The sequence below is a fragment of the Chaetodon auriga genome, chromosome 1 (assembly GCF_051107435.1).
Source record: "Chaetodon auriga isolate fChaAug3 chromosome 1, fChaAug3.hap1, whole genome shotgun sequence".
Lineage (NCBI taxonomy): Eukaryota > Metazoa > Chordata > Actinopteri > Chaetodontiformes > Chaetodontidae > Chaetodon > Chaetodon auriga.
This window is the reverse complement of record NC_135074.1, coordinates 31768464-31790704: the sequence shown is the minus strand read 5'-3', so window position 1 is coordinate 31790704 and position 22241 is coordinate 31768464. Positions and strand designations below refer to the sequence as shown.

Sequence of the window (22241 nt, the reverse complement as noted above, 5' to 3'; positions counted from 1 at the left end):
TATTTCATTTGTCCGTTCTGGGCTACTGTAGAAACATGGCGTTGCAAAATGGCGGGTTCTGTGAAAGAGAACCTACCTTGTCTGTAGCTCCTCTCTCAGGTAAAACACGCTAATTCCTATTTTGATGTGATTATTCACAAATAAAACATAATTGTGAATATTATATTCCATTTCTACCAGTAAACCCCCTAAATGTTTCACAATGGACTCTTAGATAAATGCAGAAATAAACGTTTCCTGAACTTGGATTAGTATGTTTTATCAGGACTATTTATCAAATACAACATCCAGCAACACTACTATGAACTTTATATCTAATTAAAACTTGACTGTGATAAACTGTGATAATACCTTTACTAAATTAACTATGAGCCGTTTGCTGACGTCATGTAACGTTGACGTAATCTACAGTTTTCAACGCGGTCACGAGGCGTTAGGTCGATTCGCCACCGCAGGACAGCAGAGGAATGGGACTACAGCCGAAGTGTTCATGTTTAAAATTGACAATTTTCTGATTATCAAGTTCGTTATTAATGATTTTTCTAGTTCACAGTTCTGATAGCCGTGAAATGTTTTCCTTTGTTGTCTTAGAGCGGAGTTTAGAGTGTGCTGTGGATTGTCCCACAATGCATTGCACAACGGAAATGGCGGAGCTGCTAATAGCTGGGAAAAAAATTAAACTGATGTTGTCTGATGGTGAAAGAGTTTCAGGAAAACCCGAGAAAAACAGAACGTAACTGTTCCAAACACATCAAAGTGTGTGAAGTTTAAATGACAGTAAAAGGCTCAACTTGCCGTTTGTAATACGTCATTTCCTGTTAGTGAAACTTTTCCTGTAGGTGTGTTGATTTCTAGTGTAGCTATAACAATTAGCAGATATTAAATAGTGCACACAGTTACCCTGTAGTATAGATTTATGATGCAGCTCAGAAAACACTTTCAGAGATTCTACTTCATGCATTTTCAGAAATACGCTCAGCTGCCACTTTATTAAGTACAGCAAGCTAAACATAATGCAGTCTAATAGAAGAGTCCTGCAGTCAGTCCTCCCTGTGTCAAGGCTGTGATTTTAGTTTATGTTCAAAGTGTTTTGGCTGTGTTGAACTTTGATCATATAGAGCTGAATAACAGAAACATCTCTTATAATGCAACACACTTCAACAGCCCCTCAAACTACTTCCTCCAAAGTGGGCTAATGCAGGCTAACCTATATTAGACTGCATTAGTTTTCAAGTGTGTATTATGGTATGTGTATATGTTCCTACACTATGTGATATAAGCAGGGTGAGTCAGGTGTTTATGTGGTCAGGACAAAATGTGAGAGGAAACAGGTGTGCACCTCTCTCACCTGTGTGGACGTATAGCTCCATCTTTCTGTGTGGTGTCTGTGTGCAGCCGAGCCTGACCTTTAACCAACATGGCTCATATGTGATTATCTCAGATGTATCAGTATGAGTGTACATGTCAGCTGATGAGAATCCAAAAATGCCTGAACAGAAATGGCAGACAGACGGCATGTTCAGGTAATTCAGAAAGTCTCTCCATGTCATCATTTGTCCACTAGAGGGCGCTGTCCTACTCAGTACACTCCATGGTCACAAAATGCAATTTAAAGAAAAGATTTATTTAAAAAAAAAACAACAAAAACAAAACACATTTGTTGTTTCTGTGAGCATAATCTTTGCATTTGGGATTATTTACCAGATATGAACCAGGAGGACCTGCTGCTGAGACAGATGTTCCAGGAGAGGAGACACTGCAGTCGTCATCATCATCATCATCATCATCGTTGAGACCACTGCACAAAAGCAGCTCTTCACTGTGGTCAGACATTTCTGTTTTTAGTAGTAATGGCGAGATGAGATGTCCTGCACTATTTACTTGGCAGCCATGGGAAACTCTGCCGGCTAACGTTAGCTGCCGAGCTAACCGCAGGTAAAGTTCCTCTTAACGGTCGAGGTAACGTCACGGCTTCTTTCTTCTTCCATTCATAGAAATAAGGAAATTAACCCACTTCTTTGATTACGGTGGGGAGGGGAAATTCCGTATTTGTGGATATCTAAAATAGAGCGACGTCACGCACAATAATCCGCACTAGTCATAATGACGTTTGAGTTATCTTTAACTGTCATTCTGCCTAGTCAAAACTGAATAACAGATATCTGCTATTGTCATTCGAGATGTGTGACGAGTTGAATGTCGTTTTTTCAGTGATGTCATTGAAGATATCTGTAATTCAGTTTTGTCTAGTCTAAACCGAATTTCAGATATCTCTATCTGTCCTTTCGACTAGTCACAATTACATTACAGATATCTTGAATGACAATTCCAACTACTCAAAATGTACTTACGGCTGGTCAGAAAGACGTTGTTGATATCGACAATGTTAATTCCGGATAGTCAAACTTAGCTGTTAAACGGTAAAAGGCCTTGCCAGAGCGGACGGTCTGGAAAAGTATTGAGAAACTGAGTCAGCTGCACTTCAGCCTGACAACGAAGTAACCCAAGCAAGTAGTCAAAAACCAGTAACCAGTAACCGTTACCGGTAACGGTCGAGGTAAAATTAATTTCAGTACATCAGTTAGCTAGCGTTGGCTAAACAGTTAATTAGCTTCCGCTAGCTAACTGTTGTCATCTAGTTTAACTGATGTTATCTAGCCGTTAACGCCACTGGTTACGACAAAAAGCAAAACTAAATCCATCGTTACATCAGTGTTTCATTTTATTTTTAACATGTTCATCTTCACAAATACTGAAAAGGTGTTTTGCAGTATGTTAAAGATGTCACGGGGACGTGTTTGGTAACATCGTCAAACATTACACGTACTGTCGTGTCTTACCATCGAACACATCTGGACACCACTAAGAGACACTAATTAATTCAGTGTTACTGTTTTTGTTTTGATTCTTTCATTTTTCCATCGTAGTCTGTCTCTATGCGGTGTTTTCAGCAGTACTTTCTCACAGGCTCCATTTAATAAGCAGCAGTATAACAAAACGCACCTCTATGTCACACACGAACCAACAAACCGCCAACACTAACCTACGAAGTGTGAGCGGGTCCATTGCGGTATATATACATTTATATGTTCACAAATCGCGCCAATACTCGAACCACTTCGTGAACCAGCGAGGCGTCGAACGTCAGCAGTGACGTCACTCGCCCTAAACGACACTGGCGTCGTTACGCGTTTCACCAAACACTTCCGGGATTCTGACACGCTCCGAAGCGTCGGCACGGTACGAGCCACCACCAGTTTCTAGCATTCACAGCCTTCACAGTCTTCCTTCAGCGTCGAGCCTCAATCAAATGAATTTCTGTATGTTTAAATAACGGAATTCATTTCTTCAGTGGTGAAAGAAATTTTCAGATCCATTACAAAGTAAAATAATACAGTACCACTGTGGAAAACTACTCCAGTGCAAGTAAAAGTCCTGCATTCAAAACTGTAATCAAGTAAAAGTACAAAAGTATTAGCGGCAAAATGCACTTAATGTAGAAGTCAGAGTACTCTTGATGGAGCTCCTCTCAGCGCTCTGAGGTCTCCTGTTCTTGGCTCTGAGCAGCAGATAACTGTTACAGTTGGCTGAGGTATCTGAACGACTACAGCGCACAGAGTTTTCACACATTTTGTCCTTTCAGACTCCTCTTGAAATGGATTCTATTCATTTTTTTTCTCATTGATCTAAATAAAAGCCTCCACTGCAGATCTTTGGAGCGTCAAAGATTGTGACCACTTTTGTGTTTAACAAATGTATAAAACGCAGTAAAGTAAAATAAATCATTACCAGTAATCAAATCCTTGTGGCAGCTCGATCTGAAAGGTTAAACACATCATTACGCTGCTCTGATCTGACCAATTAGTTTAATTTGATTATAAAATTTATGTTTCTCAGATTAGTTACAGCAACTAATTTTTCTTAAGAAAAACGTACACGTTAATGATTGAGCTGGAAGATTCATTTTTCATCTGGAAAGCTTGTTTCTGGAGCAAAAACTGGAGTCAAACAAAGACATGAGGCTGATTTTCAGCTTGAGGACGTGAAATAATGAACCAAAACAAATTCATCATTCATAGTTTATTTATTGAAACTAAAAAAAAAGAAGCAGGTAATGATGTGACTCGAGCAAACAGAGGTACAGATAAAAATAATGCATTTGAAAAGGTCACTTTTTTATTAAAAAACCCCAAGGATGAATTAAATGAAAGCCCTCTCACACACACACGCTTTCTCTCTCTCACACACACACACACACACACCTGTTGAAGCTACACTGCTGCGATCACAGCCGAGCAGCCTGCCAATCAGCCGTCTGTCAGCTTTAATTAGTGTTGGAGAACGAAGCAAAGCCTCTTCCCTTAATGTCAGCCTGCTGTCGGCGCCTTCAGGCCGACCGTGCTGCTGATAAATGGCGGATCTTTAAAGGTCACTCGCTCTGAGGTCAGCACACACGGTTTGGTCACGGTGAGGGGTGTTAACTGTGCGCCAGAGTCGACGCCGCCACGCCTCACCTGTGCATTTCAACAATAATGACAGAAAAACCCCAAGACACAAACACACACAGAAAACCACAGTGAGCGGGAACAAAAATCTGTTTTCAAATCTATTATCTGTCAAAGCGTCATAAATCCCGATCTCTCTGTACACGATTCTAAGCTTCAACAACCAGGATCCCGCGTGAAGACGATTAAAATAATACTATGAGCTGTAGTGCTTGTTTAGCATTGATTTGCCACAGTGGAGATGAAGTCTTTGACATTATGGCCCCGTTATTCTGTCAACAATTTCAACATCAGTAAAGGAGGAAACCTGATTATTGATCATTTACAAATCAACCCTGCCACTGGTGCGACTGTTCAGAAAAAGGAACGACTTCGCAAAACATCTACAGCTGACGGAGGCTTCGTTTCCCATCGAGAATCACAATCCTGTGCAACGCAGCAAAGTTTACGCAGAAAGACCGAGAAGCAAAGAGGTTTATCAGCTTTTTGGTCCGGACTGGAGGGACTGGACAGCATGCCGCCGTCAGTACGCGTTACGATCCGAAGCGGAGGTCGTTTCCCACTCGCTCCTGCTTACGCTAAGGTTGAGCTACTGAGCCGTCAGCACCCCGAGCCTCGAGCACGAGACTCGTTTGAGACATTTCAAGCTCATTGCTGCCGTGACTCTGATCTTTGGTGAGACTAAAATCCCTCTCAAAGGTGTGAAGAAGCAGCGATGTGAAGCTGAACTCTTTACTGAACCTGGAAAGATAAGAAGCTTCAAAATGCAGCTTGTGGCTGTGAGGCAGGAGGTGGAGTCACCTCAGGCCTGAACGCCCACGCTGCATTTTCAGCTGTAACTTTTACAAAGCGCCACTCTGGGCCTTTATTTAAGCCCTGATATCAGATCGTGTGAATGCTCTTGGTCCTGAATCTTTCTAAGGGAACTCCTCCTGCGTCTTCTGCTGCACAGAGGGAAACAACGTGAATTTGGACTCGGTCGAAGAGGGGCGGAAAAAGGAGCAAAAGAAAGCCGGCAAGGAGACACAAGGACGTCTCGCAGTGTCGAAGCACTAAGATGAGGTGAAGGGGGGGGGCAGACGGTCTCCTTCCTCTTATTTGCACAGGGACGGGGACACGGTGGTCTCGGCGGGGCGTCATCATTGTCGAACCTCCACGTAGTTGGCCGGGAAAAGGCCGTAGGCGCCTCTGCACACGCCTCGCCACCAGCCCTCGTCGATCATCTCGATGTTGGTGATGATGTCATCGGGGTCGAAGGATATCTCGTCGTCGCCGGCTGAAACAGGAGACAGACTGGTGATGAGGGAGCGCCGGGTGTCTGATCAGTCAATGAATCTATCGATCAATCAGCCGCAATTCTGATAACTGATGATCCATTTTAGTCTTTTAGCAAACAAAAACAACCAAAACTTGCTGCTTCTTGGTTTCTGTCATAAATAACTGATTCTCCCTGAAAACGGCAGCTTGCACCATATTTTCACTTTTCAGCTTACAGACCAAATGATTCAATGATCAAGACGATGACTGGAAGATGAACTGATGAAGAAAAGTCTGGTGTGAAGGAGACCTGGAGAACCAGTTCTCCACAAACTGTGTAGCCTAAAGCCAGAGACACTGGGACACTCGTCCTCTTCAGACATGGACCACTCAACACTGCTGCTTTCTCTGTCCGTTAAAGGGACGTTTTGTTGATCGTTTCTGGTTTTGTTCACGGCTAAAAAGTAACCAGGATGAGCGCGACCGATGCTCGTGAGCAGAGCGGCATGGCTTCTCTGTCTTTGACTGTCCGCTCTGGAAGCGATGCATGAAGTCACTTTGAACAGCTGCAGTTTTACTGGGTTTCAGTTGAAAATGTCACTTTCAGCCTCACCTGCTTGGTAGTCGTACAGAGCCACCGCCGTCACCCCGAGGTCCTCGCCATACTCGTACTGCTGTCCGTCTGCAAGAGAGCGAAGCTTCGTTAGTCCACGTAAAGACACGACAGACAGACTGGAGGGTGTTACAGGACACGTCTGCAGTCTCTCAGGCTCCATTCTACAAGACTATTTGGATCTTTCTTTCTATCAGGGTATTTTTCTGTGTATTCTACTTACCTGGAGTTTTCATACTGACGGTGCTGTTATGTGCTGTGTGTGTTCATTAGGTGCACCTCACTAAAATCAACAGCGCTGCAGTAAATCCTCCTGTCATGAGGTCACGATGTGCAGAGATGCTGATTCAGCTGTGTGATCGTTTTGGAGGATGCAATCTGTGGCGCTGACAGGTGTTTCTGTTATTTTGGCCCAGCGAGCAGGTGAAGAACTGGTCTACAGGTGTTCATGAGGGGACGATTTACTGCAGTGGCACATTAGTTTTGGCTAGTTGTACCTAATAAAGTGGCAACTGAGTGTATGTTATATTATTTTAATGAACTGTCAGATGGAACAGAGATAATTTTCCACCTTTGTGAACAATAAAGTTTGACTGGTTAAAGTCTTTCACGTGTGCTCCTCTGACTTCTCTGAGCTGCAGTCTCAGACCCTGAAGCGTCTCTGATCGTGTCAGTAAATACCAACATATGCTCGTTTCATTCTGACCGCAAGGCAACGTGACCCACAGCACAAACCTCCAGCTGCGGTCTCCTCGGGGGTCTGGTACAGGTCCTGCTCCTCCGGCTGAGAGTACTGGTTCTGTGGCTCAGCCTCGTACAGCGGCTCTCCGTTCTCTCCAGTGTCGTCGTGAGATTCCTCTACGTTCTAATGAGACAAACATAATCTGTTAAAGACAATTTAGGCACAATTTTAACACAATATGAAAGATTTCAGTTGATGTAACACTGCTAACGGAGGTGTGCCGTGTCATTGTCCATGTTCCTAAACAACAGGTTATAATGGAGGCACAAATGTTTCCAGGAGTCCTGTAGGGGAAGTTTTCTACACATTGAAATCTGCAGTTCTAATTTGAGAAACACAATTTTCTTTATTTTGAATATAATGCAAATCATTCAGTCACCTGACCTGTGTGTGTGTGTGTGTGTGTGTGTGTGTGTGTGTGTGTGTGTGTGTGAGTGAGTGAGTGACCGAGATGGACAGGAGTGAATATCCTGTGTGACGCTCTATCTGGAGGTCGTTTGTTTGCAGTTTATTTGAAGTCCTCCACCTGTCACCTGCTCGTTGTACTTTAAGCACCGCTATGACTCACCTGGTATGTCAGGGCAGCAGCTGGCTGGACCGGTGGAGTCGGGCTGGGGGTGGGACTGGGACTGGCAGCAGGGACGGGAGAGGGGGCCTTGGGGGTGGCTTCGGTCTTGCGGCGCGCCTCCTCCTGCTCCTGCTTCTCCTTGGCCTGTCGACGGGCTCGCTCCTCCTCGGCCCTCTTTCTGTCCTCCTCCTCCTTCTGCTTGGCGATGTTCTCGAAGCGGGCCTTGATGCTTCCCGTGCTGCTGCTGGCTGAGGAGCAGAAATCAGAGAATGAAGAAACGGCGCGTTCACACGTGGCCCGAAGCTCAAACGGCCGATGATGGCGAAAGCTTACCGGCCTCCACAGGTCGGGTTTTCTGGTACGACGAGCTCGGCTTCTCCACCTCCTCAAAAGTCCCTGCACTCTGTCGACCAGAGAGACGGAAGATTCAGAGCTCTGCACACAGCTCAGAACACAAAAACACGCTCAGACAGTGCGTACCTTATCCATGCGGTCGTTCTGGACTCCAAACTTTCCTCCAAATCCTTTTGAGTAATCTGAGAAACAGGAGAAGAAGGTCAGCTTCTGGTTTACAGAACGACTCAGCCACAGTCAGCATCATGGAAACCTGCTTCCAGAGCAGACCTTAAACTTTACTTCACTATGACACAGCGTTGATTAGAACCTTCTCTGGTGAGCACAGTTCAGATGAAGCAGACTGTGGCTGGTTTCACACCAACTGATAAACCGAACTGAAAAGAACTGCTGGGGGATGATGAGCTCATGCAAACCTGTAGAGAGGAGGAACAAAATAAACTGAATGCAGACAGCAGGAGGGCCGACAGGAGAGTCTTAACATAAGCCAGACAGTTGGGGGTCAAGCAGCCATCTTGGCTCAGTCTCTGCACTGAAGATCAGCCATGTCTCTGAGGGGTCACAGCAGGAGGCCTCGATGAAATGCGCCGCGGTCACATGACATCATGCACAGAACGAATGCAGAAGCAAACAAACAGCATCATGGCAGCACTAGAAACAGCAGGGCGTGATCGGGGAGGTGGAGGAGGCCGAGGTGACATACAGTGAGCGATAAACACACCTGTCTGAAGGTGTGAACACACACTTGACTCCCTCACGTCATGTAGCACAGTATGAGCCGAGCCACAGGAAGACATCTCTGACTTCTGTGCTTGTTTTGTATATTTTAATGCTATTATTATTATTTGGATATTTAATGTTAAGATAAGGGCTAATTAACATCACCGGGCCGAGAATGACGGCTGTCTGTGGCAGAATGGTCTGCACATAGTAAAAATAAACAACAGCAGCAACAAAAAAAAAACGGCAGGAGCAGAGATTCAGCACACCTGAGCAGCACGAACAGTTCATTCACTAGAAACTAAAATATTAACTACTGACTAACATGTTGTTTCCTCCTTCATGTCATTAACGTGTAGACTTATTAATAAGAGATGGACAGAAACAGTCTACACAGTTCATGTTAATCGGTTGGTGCTGCAGAGGTGGGAGGGAGGTGGTGGTAACAGCGAGGGGCGGGGTTATCTGACAGGAAAGGAAGGTGTGTCCGTCACTTAAGAGAGAACAGCTGTTACTGAGGATGAGGAGGACGGCGTGAAGAATGGCATTTCAAGCTAGGAGGAAGCGTTTTTTGTGGGGGGGTCAGGAGGGGTTTGAACGGGGATCGGGGAGGTTCTGTGCCTTTCTGGGACTCGTGCTTGGCCAGGCTCTCCTTGTGCTCATAGCCCACGGCACACTGGTCCTGCTTCTCCACCTCTAACCCATACCGCCCTCCAAACCCACGCTTATAGTCTGCAACATAACACACACACACACACATGGACAGACAGCGTACACATTACAAACACAAACACACACACACGCTGTATATAGACACACACACAGAGACAGTGATGCAGCGGACAGGCCTCAGGGTCCACAAACACTGATGCTGAGTGAGGGAGACACATTATGGTTTTCAAAGAGGACGTTCGAGGGAAGAAGATCTTTGTTCTGTTTCACGTCATGCTGACGATAACTTCCCGTCATTAAACTCATCATCAGGCTCTTTTCTGAACGTCGATGGTCGTAGGTTCACCACCAACACCAAGCTCTGCCCTCTTCACTACGTCTGCTCCCTGGTTTGGTGAGAGAACCGTCTCCCACAGTGGAAACACTGAATGTACGTACGCCGAGAGGCTGAATAAATGTAGTTTGTTAAAAAACAGACGACAGGAAGTAAAAGACGGCATTCACAGGTAACAGCCAAGCAGCCACGTTTTCTGGTGAGTTCAACACCAACTGAGAATCTGATCACAGACACAGAACGTTGGCTCGTCTCTGCTGCAGCTGTGGTTCACAGCTCTCAGTCTCACTTTTGGTTTCTCTCATCGTGTCACTTCTCTAAAAGTTAAATGCCTCCATTGCTGCCAGCTGCAGATGTGACCACCTGGTCGGCTGCTGCACAAAGGGGCCCTGACTGTCACGTTATGAGCTCTGGAAAGCTGAATGCACAACACACTGAATGTGGACTCCGCTCATCTAAAACAGAATAAAAGGCCTTTTCATTTTCAACCATTTCTATGCTGCTAAGCCAGCAATAACATCACTTTCCCTCTGCTCTGATTTCCTCTGACTGACAGCCATCTTAAGGCCTGACATGCAAATCTAAATGTGAGCCGTGGTTTCACTTCCTCTATCTGAACTTTTTGTTTTTTCACCCACAGACTGAGGAAGTTGTCGACCTCTGAAAGACCACATCCAAAGCCACAGTGAAACCACATCAGAGCTGAAGTGCAGGGCTGAGGAGGAAGAAGGTTTCACAGCGAACACACGCTGTGCTGAGGATGATATTCAGAGTCCAAACAACAGTCAGATGGAGGGTTTAACATTTACCAAGTACAAAAACTGACTAGCTTCAGCTGAGGATGATTAGCGTTTAGCTGCTGTTGATTTTCTCCTGCTTGACAACATAAAACACTGAAACCATCAGCTTTGGCTCATATCTGCTTTGGCATGTTTGTCATGTTTGCAGTAGACTTCAACACTGAAGAGCCAATATTTACCACAGTATGAGCATCCTATGAGCAGAAAGCAGCTGTCTCCACTGAGAGCATCCTCGTCTGACATGAGGCCTCTGTCGATGGTTGAACACGAAGGCTTCACTACAATGATCCGCACCTTTAATGCAGGTAACACTGACGCAGCTTCTCAATAGTTTTTCCAGACCGTCTGCAGCTTCGCAGCGACTCGACAGTGACCGTATCCTCCCGTGTGTTGACGTTAGCTCGACCGGTAATGCAAAGCTGAGCATGTGAGAAACATGAAGCTTTCCCCATGTGGGAACATTTTGACCTGGTGTCTCCCAATAAAATAAGTCCTCTGTGAGTAACATTATTACATGTGTTGTATGTTTGTTATGCAGTGTTCTGTATTTTTCACTGTCTTCTCTGTTAATCCAAGCTGAAGTGTTTGTTGTGTGCTAAAGAACTGAGGTACAACAACAACCCCTCATCCATGCTGAGGCTTTTTTAAAGTAAAAATAAAGAGGGGAGTGTGGCTGGACCCAGCCCAGATTTAGTTTCTGAATATGAATGAATGAAGTCCTTAAGTTGCACAGTCAATTTCACTGCTGTCTTCATGTCTTCTGCCCCTCACCCTGTTAACACACTGAAACACTTTGAAAACAGGTGTTCCCTGTCATTATGAGTTATTCAGACGTTGACAAAATTACTTATTGATCAACATTTGACAGGTAATATTAGATTCCATTGTATTGTCATGTTACATACCCACAATAAACAAAAATATACATTTATATGAATGAATACATGAACGATAGATGAAATGCATTAATTAAGATGAACTGATTTCTTTGACTTGGCAGTCAGTCCCATGGCTGCACTGCAGGACAGTCTTGAGTGTGTCACAAATAGATAAATTACCTGTAACACATCTGGCTGTCTAACAGTCTTTGACCAGCGGGGGGTTCGTGTGCACATGAAGCCTCCAGAAATGAACCTTTTTGTGAACCTTTTGGCTGTGAGGCTTCAAGGCTTCGACAAGCTTCATCTCGCCATCACTACCTCGCTCTGTTCAACTCACTCTGCAGATGGAGTTTTGTTTTTTTTTTAAACTTTATTTCAGTCAGCCAGCATTGACAAAGCTCTGCAGGTGAAGTAATCGGCTCTGCGACACAACGAATCCATAATGAAATTCATTGCCACACTTTTAATAATCGATTTTTATCGATTCGTTGTTGCAGCCCTACACTCATCCCTGTACCTGGATATTTTTTGGATGGGTGCTGCGCTGCCGGTCTCCTAAAACCCACAGAAACAAATCAGAACTGTACCTTTCTGGGACTCGTGGAGCTGCAGCTTCTCCTGGTGGTCCCAGCCCAGAGCCGATTTGTCCTGTCTGTCCGTCTGCACACCGAACTTCCCCCCGAAGCCCTTCACATAGTCTGCAGAGAAAAACACACAAGCAGACCTTAACACCCAAACACGAGTCGGATTTTGTCCTTAAGTTGAATTACCTGATGATAAAATCATCACTCCTGCTGTCATTCAGTTATTTACATTTCATGTGTACAATGTTATGTAAAAGCAAATATCTCATTATTTCATAGTGCCAGCTGAAATGATTCCTGTCACCGGAGCAGCTGAATGTCGTAACCATTCAACTAACCATGAGCCGTGTTAACACTTGTTTTATCACCGCTGCCTTTAAATGGCCGGTCCTGCTACCAGAGCAGGTGACCCAGTCATGTCAACACAGCGGTGCATTGTGGGGAATTCTTGAGGTCATCTGCACCTTCAACATCAGCCCTTATCAACAAGCTGCAGTTGACCAATCAGGCGCAAAGTCCCCGCAGGGTGTGTCAGACAGGAAGCTACAGGTAAAGCTGCTCTGCTGTGAGTCAAGAACAGACGTGAGTCAGGCACATGCAGACACCTGTAAACAAACTGATGACCGTTGGATGGTCAGCAGTTTGTTTCTCACTGAACTACTACATGAGTACAAACTGTCGCTGAGTAGGATTATTACTACAGCAGAGGGTCGACTGGCCGAACTCACGACACATAAATCCATTAATAATTTCCTGGTGATTGATAAACTTTACCAGTAACACAGATCCTGATTATCATCATACAGTGGAGTACTGCTATCAGAGCCGGAGCGATGCTGGACTTTGGAGATCAATACTAATGTCAACATCTGAGAGTTTTAAAAAAAATCTGAGACTACAGCAGCAGAAGTTATTATCCTCCCCATAGACATAAAAAACAAACACTGGTCATTAAAGACTGGGACCTGCTGTGCTCTGAGCTCTGAGCGGCGCCGTGCAGTGCGCTCGTTTTTCATACTCACCTTTCTGGGACTCGTGCCTCTCCGTTTTGCCCTGGTACTCAAAGCCCACCGCGCTCTTGTCCACCTTGTCGGTCTCAACACCAAACTTGCCGCCAAAGCCCTTGGCATAATCTGCCGGGGGCCAAAGCAGAGGAGGGGGGAGAAAGATCCAAAGTGAAGGCAGGAAGAGGTGCAGCAGAATGAACCCATGACGACGCTTTGACCCGCACACACTTTCCTCCCCATGCAACTACACTGTAGATATAAATGAGACGTGACTGTGAGGTCAGTCAAAAATATTCTGTTTGTCTGTGTATTTTGGCTCAGGACTGTTGATCTAAGCCAGTGGTTCTCAAACTGGGGGGGCATGGACGGCCAGGAGAGAAATGTGTATTGAAACTCAGCTGAATGAATGTGATCAATGCAGAGAAAGATTTTGTAGATGTTTCCAATGCTGACTTTTATTTCACTACAGTTCAACTTGGATTTTTTTGGTTGATTCCTCGAACATTATTAATGACTGATAGAAATTGTGGGGTGGGCTTCTGAAGGGGGGGGCATGCCAGAAGAAGTTGGAGAACCACTGATGGAAGGTATCATGGTGTCATGTTTTCAGTCTCTTTCTGTCAAAGTGTGAATTTCACACACAGCACATAAACTAAGAGCACATTCCAGAGGTCTGCTGTGTCTGCATTTAAAGAAAGACAGAAAGAAGAAGTGAGCTGGCAGAAACAAAAAGAAAAAAAAAAATTAAAACATCCCACTCCCCCAGAAACCAGCTGGGTCAGGCCCAAACCACAGAGCAGGAGGCGCTGGCAAGTCTGCCAATCACCTGAAATCTGAGCTGAGGGAGTGGGAACACACTCAGCGAGACACCATTTCAGAGAGGAAACGGCCACCTACGACCAAAAGGACCCAACACAGGCCCAAGTACTGTGTGTGCCGCATCCTACAAACACTGTAATACAAGTGTATTATTTGACAAACATCAGAAACACACAGCTGAGAGCTCAAATGGAAACAAAGCCTTTGTTTGCATCCTTATATAAGCAGGCCGAGGAATGAAGGAAGAGGAAGAAATGCAAAATAACAAGATTTGTCAGGACCTGCATGAAGCCGCACTCACAGTCAGGCCTGTGTGTGAGTGTGTGAGTGTGTGTGTGTGAGCGTGGCCTCCCATTAGCCACAGCACTCCACATCTCTCTGGGTTAATGGGATCGCCACATGGCAGTTAATCTCGACAAACCTTTCTGGGACTCGTGTTTTTCGGTTTTGCCCTGGTAATCGAAGCCCACTGCGCTCTGGTCGACACGATCTGCCTGCACGCCGTACCGCCCCCCAAACCCAGTGGCGTAGTCTACACAGCAAAGCAGGGGGGGAAGGGTCAAAGGGTGAAGCAGCATGATCGCAGTGGCCACAAAACAGCCCAATTCCAAAATTCCCCTAAACGTTTACTGGCAGTACAATCAGAACAATTAAAGACATTTTCAGTGCCGTCATTATGACTTTGTGTTTTTCTGCTGGGGGTGCACAAAGAGAAACATCTGCACTGCTGTTAGACAGTGACACTACCGAGGAACTGTTGGAATTGGGCGAATACTCCGGAGGGGATGAAGGCAACACAAAGGTGATGACGGCATGGGGTCATGAGAAAGCAGCAGAAGCCTGCGTGGACGCCCAGAACACTGTAGAGCAGTTCTGCTTTGGTTCTATTCCAGATTAAAAATGAGTTTCATCTTTAGTCAACAGTTCATTTCTTTATCTGCTAAACTAGAAACCGTAGCTCCATCTACATCCTCCAAAAGGAGCTACGATTCTACACAATATGGATGTAATCACACTCCAATACCTGTACAGGTAAAACTTAGAACCTTAACTTTGCTTCAGTTTACATCCAGTGTGCTGAACTGCAGAGCCCAAATAAAAGTGAAATATACCGCTGCCACATTGCTAACAAATGCCGCTGTAACGTATAATATGCCAGCAAAACAAATACAAAACAGCAGCTTAACCGGCCAACACCATCAGCACAGTTTGCAGGCGTGGTCTGTCTGTGTGGAGATCAAGCAGCTTCTGATCAGCACAACAAGAGCGCACGAGACGCAGCTGGACACCAGCCAGACGCTCCTGGAGGCAATTTAGAAAGCTGACGCTGCTGACTGAATCTAGACATGAATTAAAACTGTGTCCACTGAGTGAGGACGTCAGTTCCATGTCCCATGTCCTGGGGCTGAAGGAGACATGTAAAGAGACAACAAGCTGTGACGTCACCTTTCTGCGAAGCATGTTTCTCCGTCTTCCCGGCATACTCAAAGCCAACAGCAGACTGAAGAAGAGAGGACGAAGCAACACGATTATTCACCCTGTAGCTGCATGTTTTCAGTCACAACACACAATGATCACATGACATTAACAAAAAATCATGTTTGACATAAGGACATGTTGTTAAGTGAGGAGCCACAGGAAATACCTGGTCAACGCGGTCGGCCTGCACTCCAAACTTCCCTCCAAAGCCCTTGGAGGTATCCGTCTGGGAACAGTGCTTGGACAACTTGATCTGGTAGTCATGACCCACAGCAGACTGTCCAGAAACACACAAAAAAGACTTAATTTCACAACATAAAAAGGGCAAAAAGGGAACATTAGAGACGGGGAGGGGGCATGAAAAGAGCAGCACAGCTGGAAACAGCCAGCGGTTTGAAGTGGTGACATCTGAGTCATCACAGCGCGGCGTGAACAGTGCTCAGTCATCACATTCACGCTGCAGCGGCCACACGGGCCAGAGGCAGAAAGGTGTGGATGGACGGAGCTGCTTGCCAGGAAAGATTACCGAGTGTGAAATGGCCACGACTGACTCAGCCTGTTCACACAAACACACAGACTGAGGTGAACACTAGAGAAACTGCTGCGGAGGAGAAAACGACTCGGAGGGCACTCAGACTTTGGAAAATGTTGGCTTCACAGATCTTCAAAAAGAGTCCCCTTTGAAAAAATGAAAGGCTACAAATGGTAGATGTATTAATAGCACAAACCCAGATCGAGCAACTGGTTTAATTTAGCTTCAGCTGCAAGACGAGCCGAATCTACAGCACAGCTGGTTTCACCCCTCAAAGAGAAGCTGCACACGTTATCTGTGCACCTGTCCATCAGCTGCAGAGCACTCACTGCACTGTACTGCAGCTGGACACAGGAAGGACAGTCACAATAAAGGGAAGAGAAGGCAAAAATCATCGTCCAGATGGATCTGCGCTTTGTGCTGGTGGCCTAACTGGAACCAGGGGTAAATGTTTGTTATGTGTCTTTACACTAAACCAATGACAAAACGCTCTCCTGATGGACAAGGACACCAGGACAGGATGAGATACTTGGACTGTGTAGCTCAGGCTAGTTGAGAAACCAGTTTCTTCAACACACCAGACTTCCTGTTTCCAGGTCCTTGTACAAGATGACCAGTTTACAGTGACTGAAGTGTGCGAAGACGTCTTTAAGGGTGTCAGGTTCCGTCTTCAGACGGACTTATAATGAACATTATGACACCCAAAATCTACAGACCCAAAACACAAGTTCTAAAGTTCCTTCTTTGCCTTGGAGGCAGCGCTCACACCTCACCTCCAGAACCTATTAGTAGCTGTAAGTTAAGTCTCGTGGTCCCTCTTACCTTGTCCATGCGGTCCTGCTGGACGCCAAACTTTCCTCCATATCCGTGCGAGGCTTTGGGCATGGTCTCCTGCTCCTTCTGCTTCAAGCTGGTGTGCTCCGTCGACACCGTCTCACGCAGCCGGTGGATGCTACACCACAGAGGACAGAGTTAGGAGACACATCTTGGTGCTGTCCACGGTACATTTACTATCAAAGGAAAAATGATCTGCTTCCTCACTCTATGTGTCCCTGATGTCCTGAGCCCGACACCGTCTTGGCCCCCCAGCGCTGCTCCTTCTCTGACACATCATTCTAGAAAAAAACATTTTAAGTGGAAAGAACAAGAAGTGGTGATGAGGAGCGTGAGGGATGAAGCAGAGCTAAAGGGGAAAGGGAGGAAGAGGAGTGCATGTGTACCTCAAAGTCTGGGTCAGTCTCCCAGTCGTCTGCTTCGTCATTTACAGACACACTGACGGACTGTCCTGCTGCTGCCTTCCACATTTTTAGTCCAACACACACTGAGAAGCAAGAAAACATACTTTATACATGCAAAAGAGATCAGCTTCAAGTCTGTAAGGTCAAATTCAGTTGACTTTCAGAGCTGAGGAAGGCTGAAAGCTCAGTCAGTGGACCTTAAGTTCAGGCTGTCTGCTGCAGTTTGTGCCTCAAAGGTCAAGATGTTTTAAATCGATCTGTATGACAATAATCACATGTGGAGCTGGAAAATGTGGTGATCAATCACTTGGTCACAGAAAACACAGAACTTCAAACTAAAAACCAGCTTCTATATGAGGCTTCAGAGTCGACTACAAAGATCTACTATCAAAATGTCTGAGAGCCCAAGGAGACATCTTCAACAGGCTTGTTTCGTCCAACCGACAGTCCAAAACCCAAAGATATTCAGGATAAAATGACGTAAAAGAGAGGAAAAGCAGCAAATCCTCACATCTGAGGAAGGAATGTTTAAGACAAGACAAGATTAGATTTTACTGATCCCACACTGGAAAATTAGGCTGTTAAGGCAAAAACCCCGACACAAAAGGATCAAAATAAAAAGTATACAGGATGTAGAACAAAAAAAATCAACTCTGTGTATGTACATTATGTACAGATTATAAAAATACTACTGCCCATAAAAATACTGCCAATATTCTTATGAGAAAACTACCAATGTCATATGTTCTGTTGCACCTGAGAAACACATTTTAAAAACTATAAATATCAGTTTGCATCTAACAGCTTGTAATTTTCTGTCAACAGACGAATGAACTAATCTTTCAGCTCCGCTTACACGTGAGTCACATGAAGAAAGGATCATTTCAAAGCCGATATAAGTGTAAAGATTAGAGTTTGACCACTGACTCGTGTATTAATATAGATCTGAGTAAATATAAACGTGGACCACTTTTTCAAGCTGCTGACTTTGAAGAAGATGCTGACCCTCGACCAGCTCACATCTGAGCCGCTGCAGAGCTCAATGATGCACATTGTGTTAGTTTGGCTGGTCCTGGTTGATCTCCAGCGATCTGGGATCCAGCTGGAACAAAAGCAGTCTGTACTGATCCGGATTCCTGACTCAGCACAATGTGGGAATCAGCATAGGGTTCAGTCAGAGGAGACGTGGCTCCAGGCCCCCCTGGGGGAGCACGGAGGCGTCCTCAGACCAGGAAGCGGCAGCGGGTCCGAACTTCCAGCGTTAGTTACATGACAGCCACAACACAACCACACCCATCTCCAGGTCACATCCAAACCCTGAAACCTAAGACTTTCTGAGGAAGGAGGGTGAAATTAGTTGACACTGTGGGTCCAGGTAACAGGGAGCAGCTGGTGGGGCGAAGTTAACTCGACGCATTAGCGTTATTTCCGCGAAGGGACTCAAGTTAACGTTAGCTAGTTAGACGTTACCTTAGCTTACGTTACTGTCGGTGAGTTTGCTTCAGTCATAGTAGGTCAGGCCACACAGTTAAGGACTACGTGTCCAAAGAGATGAGGGTAGTTTCCCAGTTAAAACGTGGTTAATTAAACGGTTACTCGGTTTTGTTCTGCACGCCAACTCAACAGGAACAGTGACACGGTTGTCTGCGTACCGTCTTCTCGGTTATCAACCGCGGACAGGCTTTGGACACAGGATGTCCACCTCGTTAATGCGTCTGTCGACACAGAGGGGTTCAATATTAACTGACCAGCATCGGTGAAATGTGCTAAATTTAGCCCCAAAATCGGAAAAGTGGTGTCCGTGTCCGCCTGGCTGTGGTATTTCCTGTTCCAGTTTTCAAGTTAGCTCGCTGGCTAAAGCTAACATGCCTTCTGGAATGACTAACTGACTCAGCGCGAGCGCGGCGCGGTTTTCACAGGTAGACATTTTAATATCCTCCACAGAGGCCTTAATACTCACCGGCTCCGACAAAGGTAGCTCCGACCACAGTCTAAGGTGTATTCTAGAAATCCCCCTGGTGGATGTCGCCCGTTCCCACCTCAGGCTCCGATGGAGAAACGGCGTCTGGCTCTGCTGCTCCCTTCGCGGCTCTTCCGCCTCTCCCAGTATCCCGTTCTCCGCCAGCGATGACGTCACGGACGGGCGGGGCATTCGCCTGTTTTAATGTAAATTTAATGAAACTCCAAATTTCTCCTTTAAACATTCATACATCTTTTATTAATTAAAATCGTACGACGACAACAAAAAAAAAGTAGTTAAAAACGTGAATCTGTTGCCACTAAAACTATTTTATCATGTATTATTATATATTTTACACCATGAAAGATTTCATATTTCTGTGGTCATATATGGAATGCCAGTCTATATTAATAAAGAGAATAGTAGACTTTAAAAACAGCAGTGAGAATGATGTTTATAAATAAATACAATCATTATTTCACCATTTTTGTCCATTTCCACTGAAGAGTGGAAAAAAAAAATCTGATTATTTAATACCGTGTATGTCGTGCCTTCAGTTGTGGCTACTGAAAGGTGAATTATGCTGTCAAAATGATCCAATTCTTGAACAGAAAATATTAAAAAATGTATGAAATTCCACATTTTTGTGTCAGCCAGCAGTGCAGGCTCATTAAAAACATTAAATCTCCAGTAATAGAGCATGAAAACTTCCACAGGGTGCTGAACGCTGTACATTGGTGATGAAGAACGTTCCTGGAAAAACTTTGGTACTAATTGTAGGGACAACAGGAAGTACATCTGCATTTAACATTTAACAAAATGTTCATTCATTCTTACTGGAAACTTTCTTCTTTATATCTGTTGTTGTTTGTTTGTCTGGAGATGAATTTCGCCTTTTTGTTCAGATGACCTGCTGCACACAGACTAAAAGACTGTATAGTTACACCAGCAAATACCTGAAAATAAATGTATTTCAAGTGTACAGCGTCTCAATTCTCCCTCTAATTAGTGCAAAAATCTCAGTTCCTTTATAGGAAACTTCAGAGAGACGATTAATCACAGACCCAAAAGGTGTTTCCGACCTTCACGACAAACAGCTTCTGCTCATCGCTGCGTGAACACTGAGGCAGATGAAGTGAGACGCTGCCTAATGCCACATTTCACACACGCATAAGACAGACATGACAAAACGCTTTCAGTCACACTTAACGAGCACCATGTCCATTTGCTTCACTCCACTTCGTTAAAGTGTGAGAGACAGCCAAAGAAAGCAAACACACGACACCAAACGGCAAGAGATTTCAGAAAAGACAAGCTTTCATCGTTTCATCTGCAGTGGAAAATAAGTTTCAGTATTTTATTGAAAGTAAGCAATAAATAATATTGTGATAAAAATAGTTTATAAGTACTCAGACTGTACATCATTGTTACAAGATCAGAAGATTCAACGGGAAGAGCAGGAATAAAACAACAGCAACATGATTTGCATTGTGCATAAATGACTAAATCACAAACAGGAAAAAAAGCATTTCTACTTTAACCTTGAACTACACGTGGGGTGAAAGAAAACTCTTCGGTTCCTTCTCATTTGCCGTGAAAACGAATGGTGGAACCTGTGTTGAGCGTCGACGGGACAAACGTGGAGGCGAGGAGTGTTGCTACATTCACAGGAGCAAACTGGGGCTTCAGCTATGAAAGCACGAGCGACGAAACAGCGTAGAGGAGTAATAATAAATAAGAACAGACGACAGGAGTTAAGAAACAATAAGGCTTGATATGAAATCTTCGTACAAAGTGTTTTAAAAAAGGTCTGTGGGTGGATCGCGCCGCCTGGGGGGTCGTCTAGTCACAGCGGGATCGACTGAGGCCTCAGTGAAGTTGGTCCATCGAAGGAGGTTCCACACTCTCGACTCGTCTGTTCGTTTCAAGTCCTCCTGCAGACGCCAGTCTCGACTGCGTTTCTCCAGAGGGGAGGGGGGCTGGTTTTTGCTAAAGGGGCGAGCTGGGGGTGGCGGGGTGGGGGTGGCGGGGTCGGGGTAAGTGGAGAAGTTTCTGCATGCAAGGAACGAGAGAGAACCTCGAATTCTGTTTTCACTTGCATCCGAAAGAAGCCCTCTGTTTGTTTTGCTACTGTTATATGGCTTTAATTCGTAAATTCAAGAGTTTCATTTTGGTTTCGCAGATACGGAAAAAAAGAAAAGAGAGAAAAGGAAAATCTAGTGTGTGTTTCACATGATATCTGTCGCCACCATCACCGGGCTTGCCAGCAGTTATTTTCACGGCGATGGATGACTCACAGTGTTGAGCAGTTTGTGAAACAGTCCGACAACTCCAGCAATTTGTCTGATATTCACACATCTGTTGACCTAAGAGCTGCATTTACACAAAATCACAGGAAATAAGCTACAAAAATGACAACAGTTACAAAGGGCAAAGGATATGAATTAAGTTATATCAAATATCAAAGTCACTTAAGCATAAATTCAATGATTAGAGTTCAAATCAAAGAGAGGAGGAAGAAAAAAACATACATCTGGTCAATAGAATGAGGATTATAAAAAAGATTAGATAAAATGTCTGTTGGTAGAAATATACAAACTCCAGACAGCTGAAACATTCAGTTACATACATCTGAGAGCTGAGCTTAACATGGGCACAGTGGAGAAACGCGTCTTCTTTAAAAAGTGGGTTGATTAAGGGGATAGAGGCAAAAAGGATTACATAGTAATTCTAAAATCAATTAAAATGTCCCATTGGTTTACATAAATATCATAACAAATGTAGATAAATCTAGAAAGTTTCCTCTACGGATACTGAGACTGGTGAGTAAGGTCTTTCTCTGTGACCACCACAAAAAACATCTGTTTAGTGTCCTTGCAAGTCATTTCAGTTCATCATCCTGGTCTTGAATGCAGGGAATTCCCCTTCATCCTCTGACCAGTGGTTACCTATAGAAATAATGAGGATAAACTGAGAGGGGGAAGAGAGAGGTGAACGGACACGAGGGGGGGAAGCAGGACAGAAGCCGGGGGCGGGTGGTGGGAGAAACAAAGGGAAAGAGAGGAGAGGCGTACAACGTGCGTTATTAGAGCCGAGACCTGCGGCACAAGACGCTGCTTTCCGCCGTGAGGTAGCAGCCATACTGTACGCTGAGTGGACACGTGCTTCTCTTACTT

The 22241-nt window shown here is 44.9% G+C and overlaps 2 protein-coding genes across 20 annotated transcripts in view; both read right to left on the bottom strand.

Annotated features, from left to right (window-relative positions):
- Positions 1–4065: 4065 nt before the first annotated feature.
- cttn (cortactin) lies at positions 4066–19224 on the bottom strand. Of its 4 annotated transcripts, XM_076735303.1 has the most exons (16): positions 19066–19224; positions 17088–17188; positions 16909–16982; positions 16690–16819; positions 15502–15612; positions 15303–15357; positions 14278–14388; positions 13053–13163; positions 12034–12144; positions 9381–9491; positions 8166–8221; positions 8019–8088; positions 7686–7933; positions 7111–7240; positions 6376–6444; positions 4066–5781 (listed from the first exon to the last, which is right to left on the bottom strand). In XM_076735303.1, the coding sequence occupies exons 2-16, from the start codon at positions 17169–17171 to the stop codon at positions 5645–5647; spliced, it is 1608 nt and encodes a 535-aa protein (XP_076591418.1). In that variant the 5' UTR covers positions 17172–17188; positions 19066–19224; the 3' UTR covers positions 4066–5644. The 4 variants fall into 4 exon arrangements, with proteins under 4 accessions (XP_076591418.1, XP_076591425.1, XP_076591433.1 ...); XM_076735310.1 differs by lacking the exon at positions 9381–9491; XM_076735318.1 differs by lacking the exon at positions 14278–14388.
- A 1172-nt stretch (positions 19225–20396) lies between these two features.
- The window catches only part of ppfia1 (PTPRF interacting protein alpha 1), a 37398-nt gene continuing 35553 nt past the window's right edge, over positions 20397–22241 (bottom strand). For 8 of the 16 annotated variants that reach the window (XM_076735186.1, XM_076735215.1, XM_076735209.1 and 5 more), the window contains one exon: positions 20397–22035. Coding sequence is in view for 11 of the 16 variants with exons in the window: in XM_076735215.1 (XP_076591330.1) it covers positions 22010–22035 (26 nt within the window). In the remaining 5 variants the exon portion in view is untranslated. The remainder of the gene's footprint in view (positions 22036–22241) is intronic. The other 8 variants (XM_076735175.1, XM_076735193.1, XM_076735238.1 and 5 more) reach the window with 1 other exon arrangement.

What these genes read in the sequence shown, in the direction of transcription:
- cttn (XM_076735303.1), bottom strand. Translation starts at nt 17,171, where the DNA reads ATGTGGAAGGCAGCAGCAGGACAGTCCGTCAGTGTGTCTGTAAATGAC. An exon ending in CGAGGAGACCGCAGCTGGAG is followed by an intron (nt 6,445 to 7,110) that starts GTTTGTGCTGTG and finishes GCTCTCTTGCAG; the next exon opens with ACGGACAGCAGTACGAGTAT. An exon ending in TCTGTACGACTACCAAGCAG is followed by an intron (nt 5,782 to 6,375) that starts GTGAGGCTGAAA and finishes CTCCTGTTTCAG; the next exon opens with CCGGCGACGACGAGATATCC.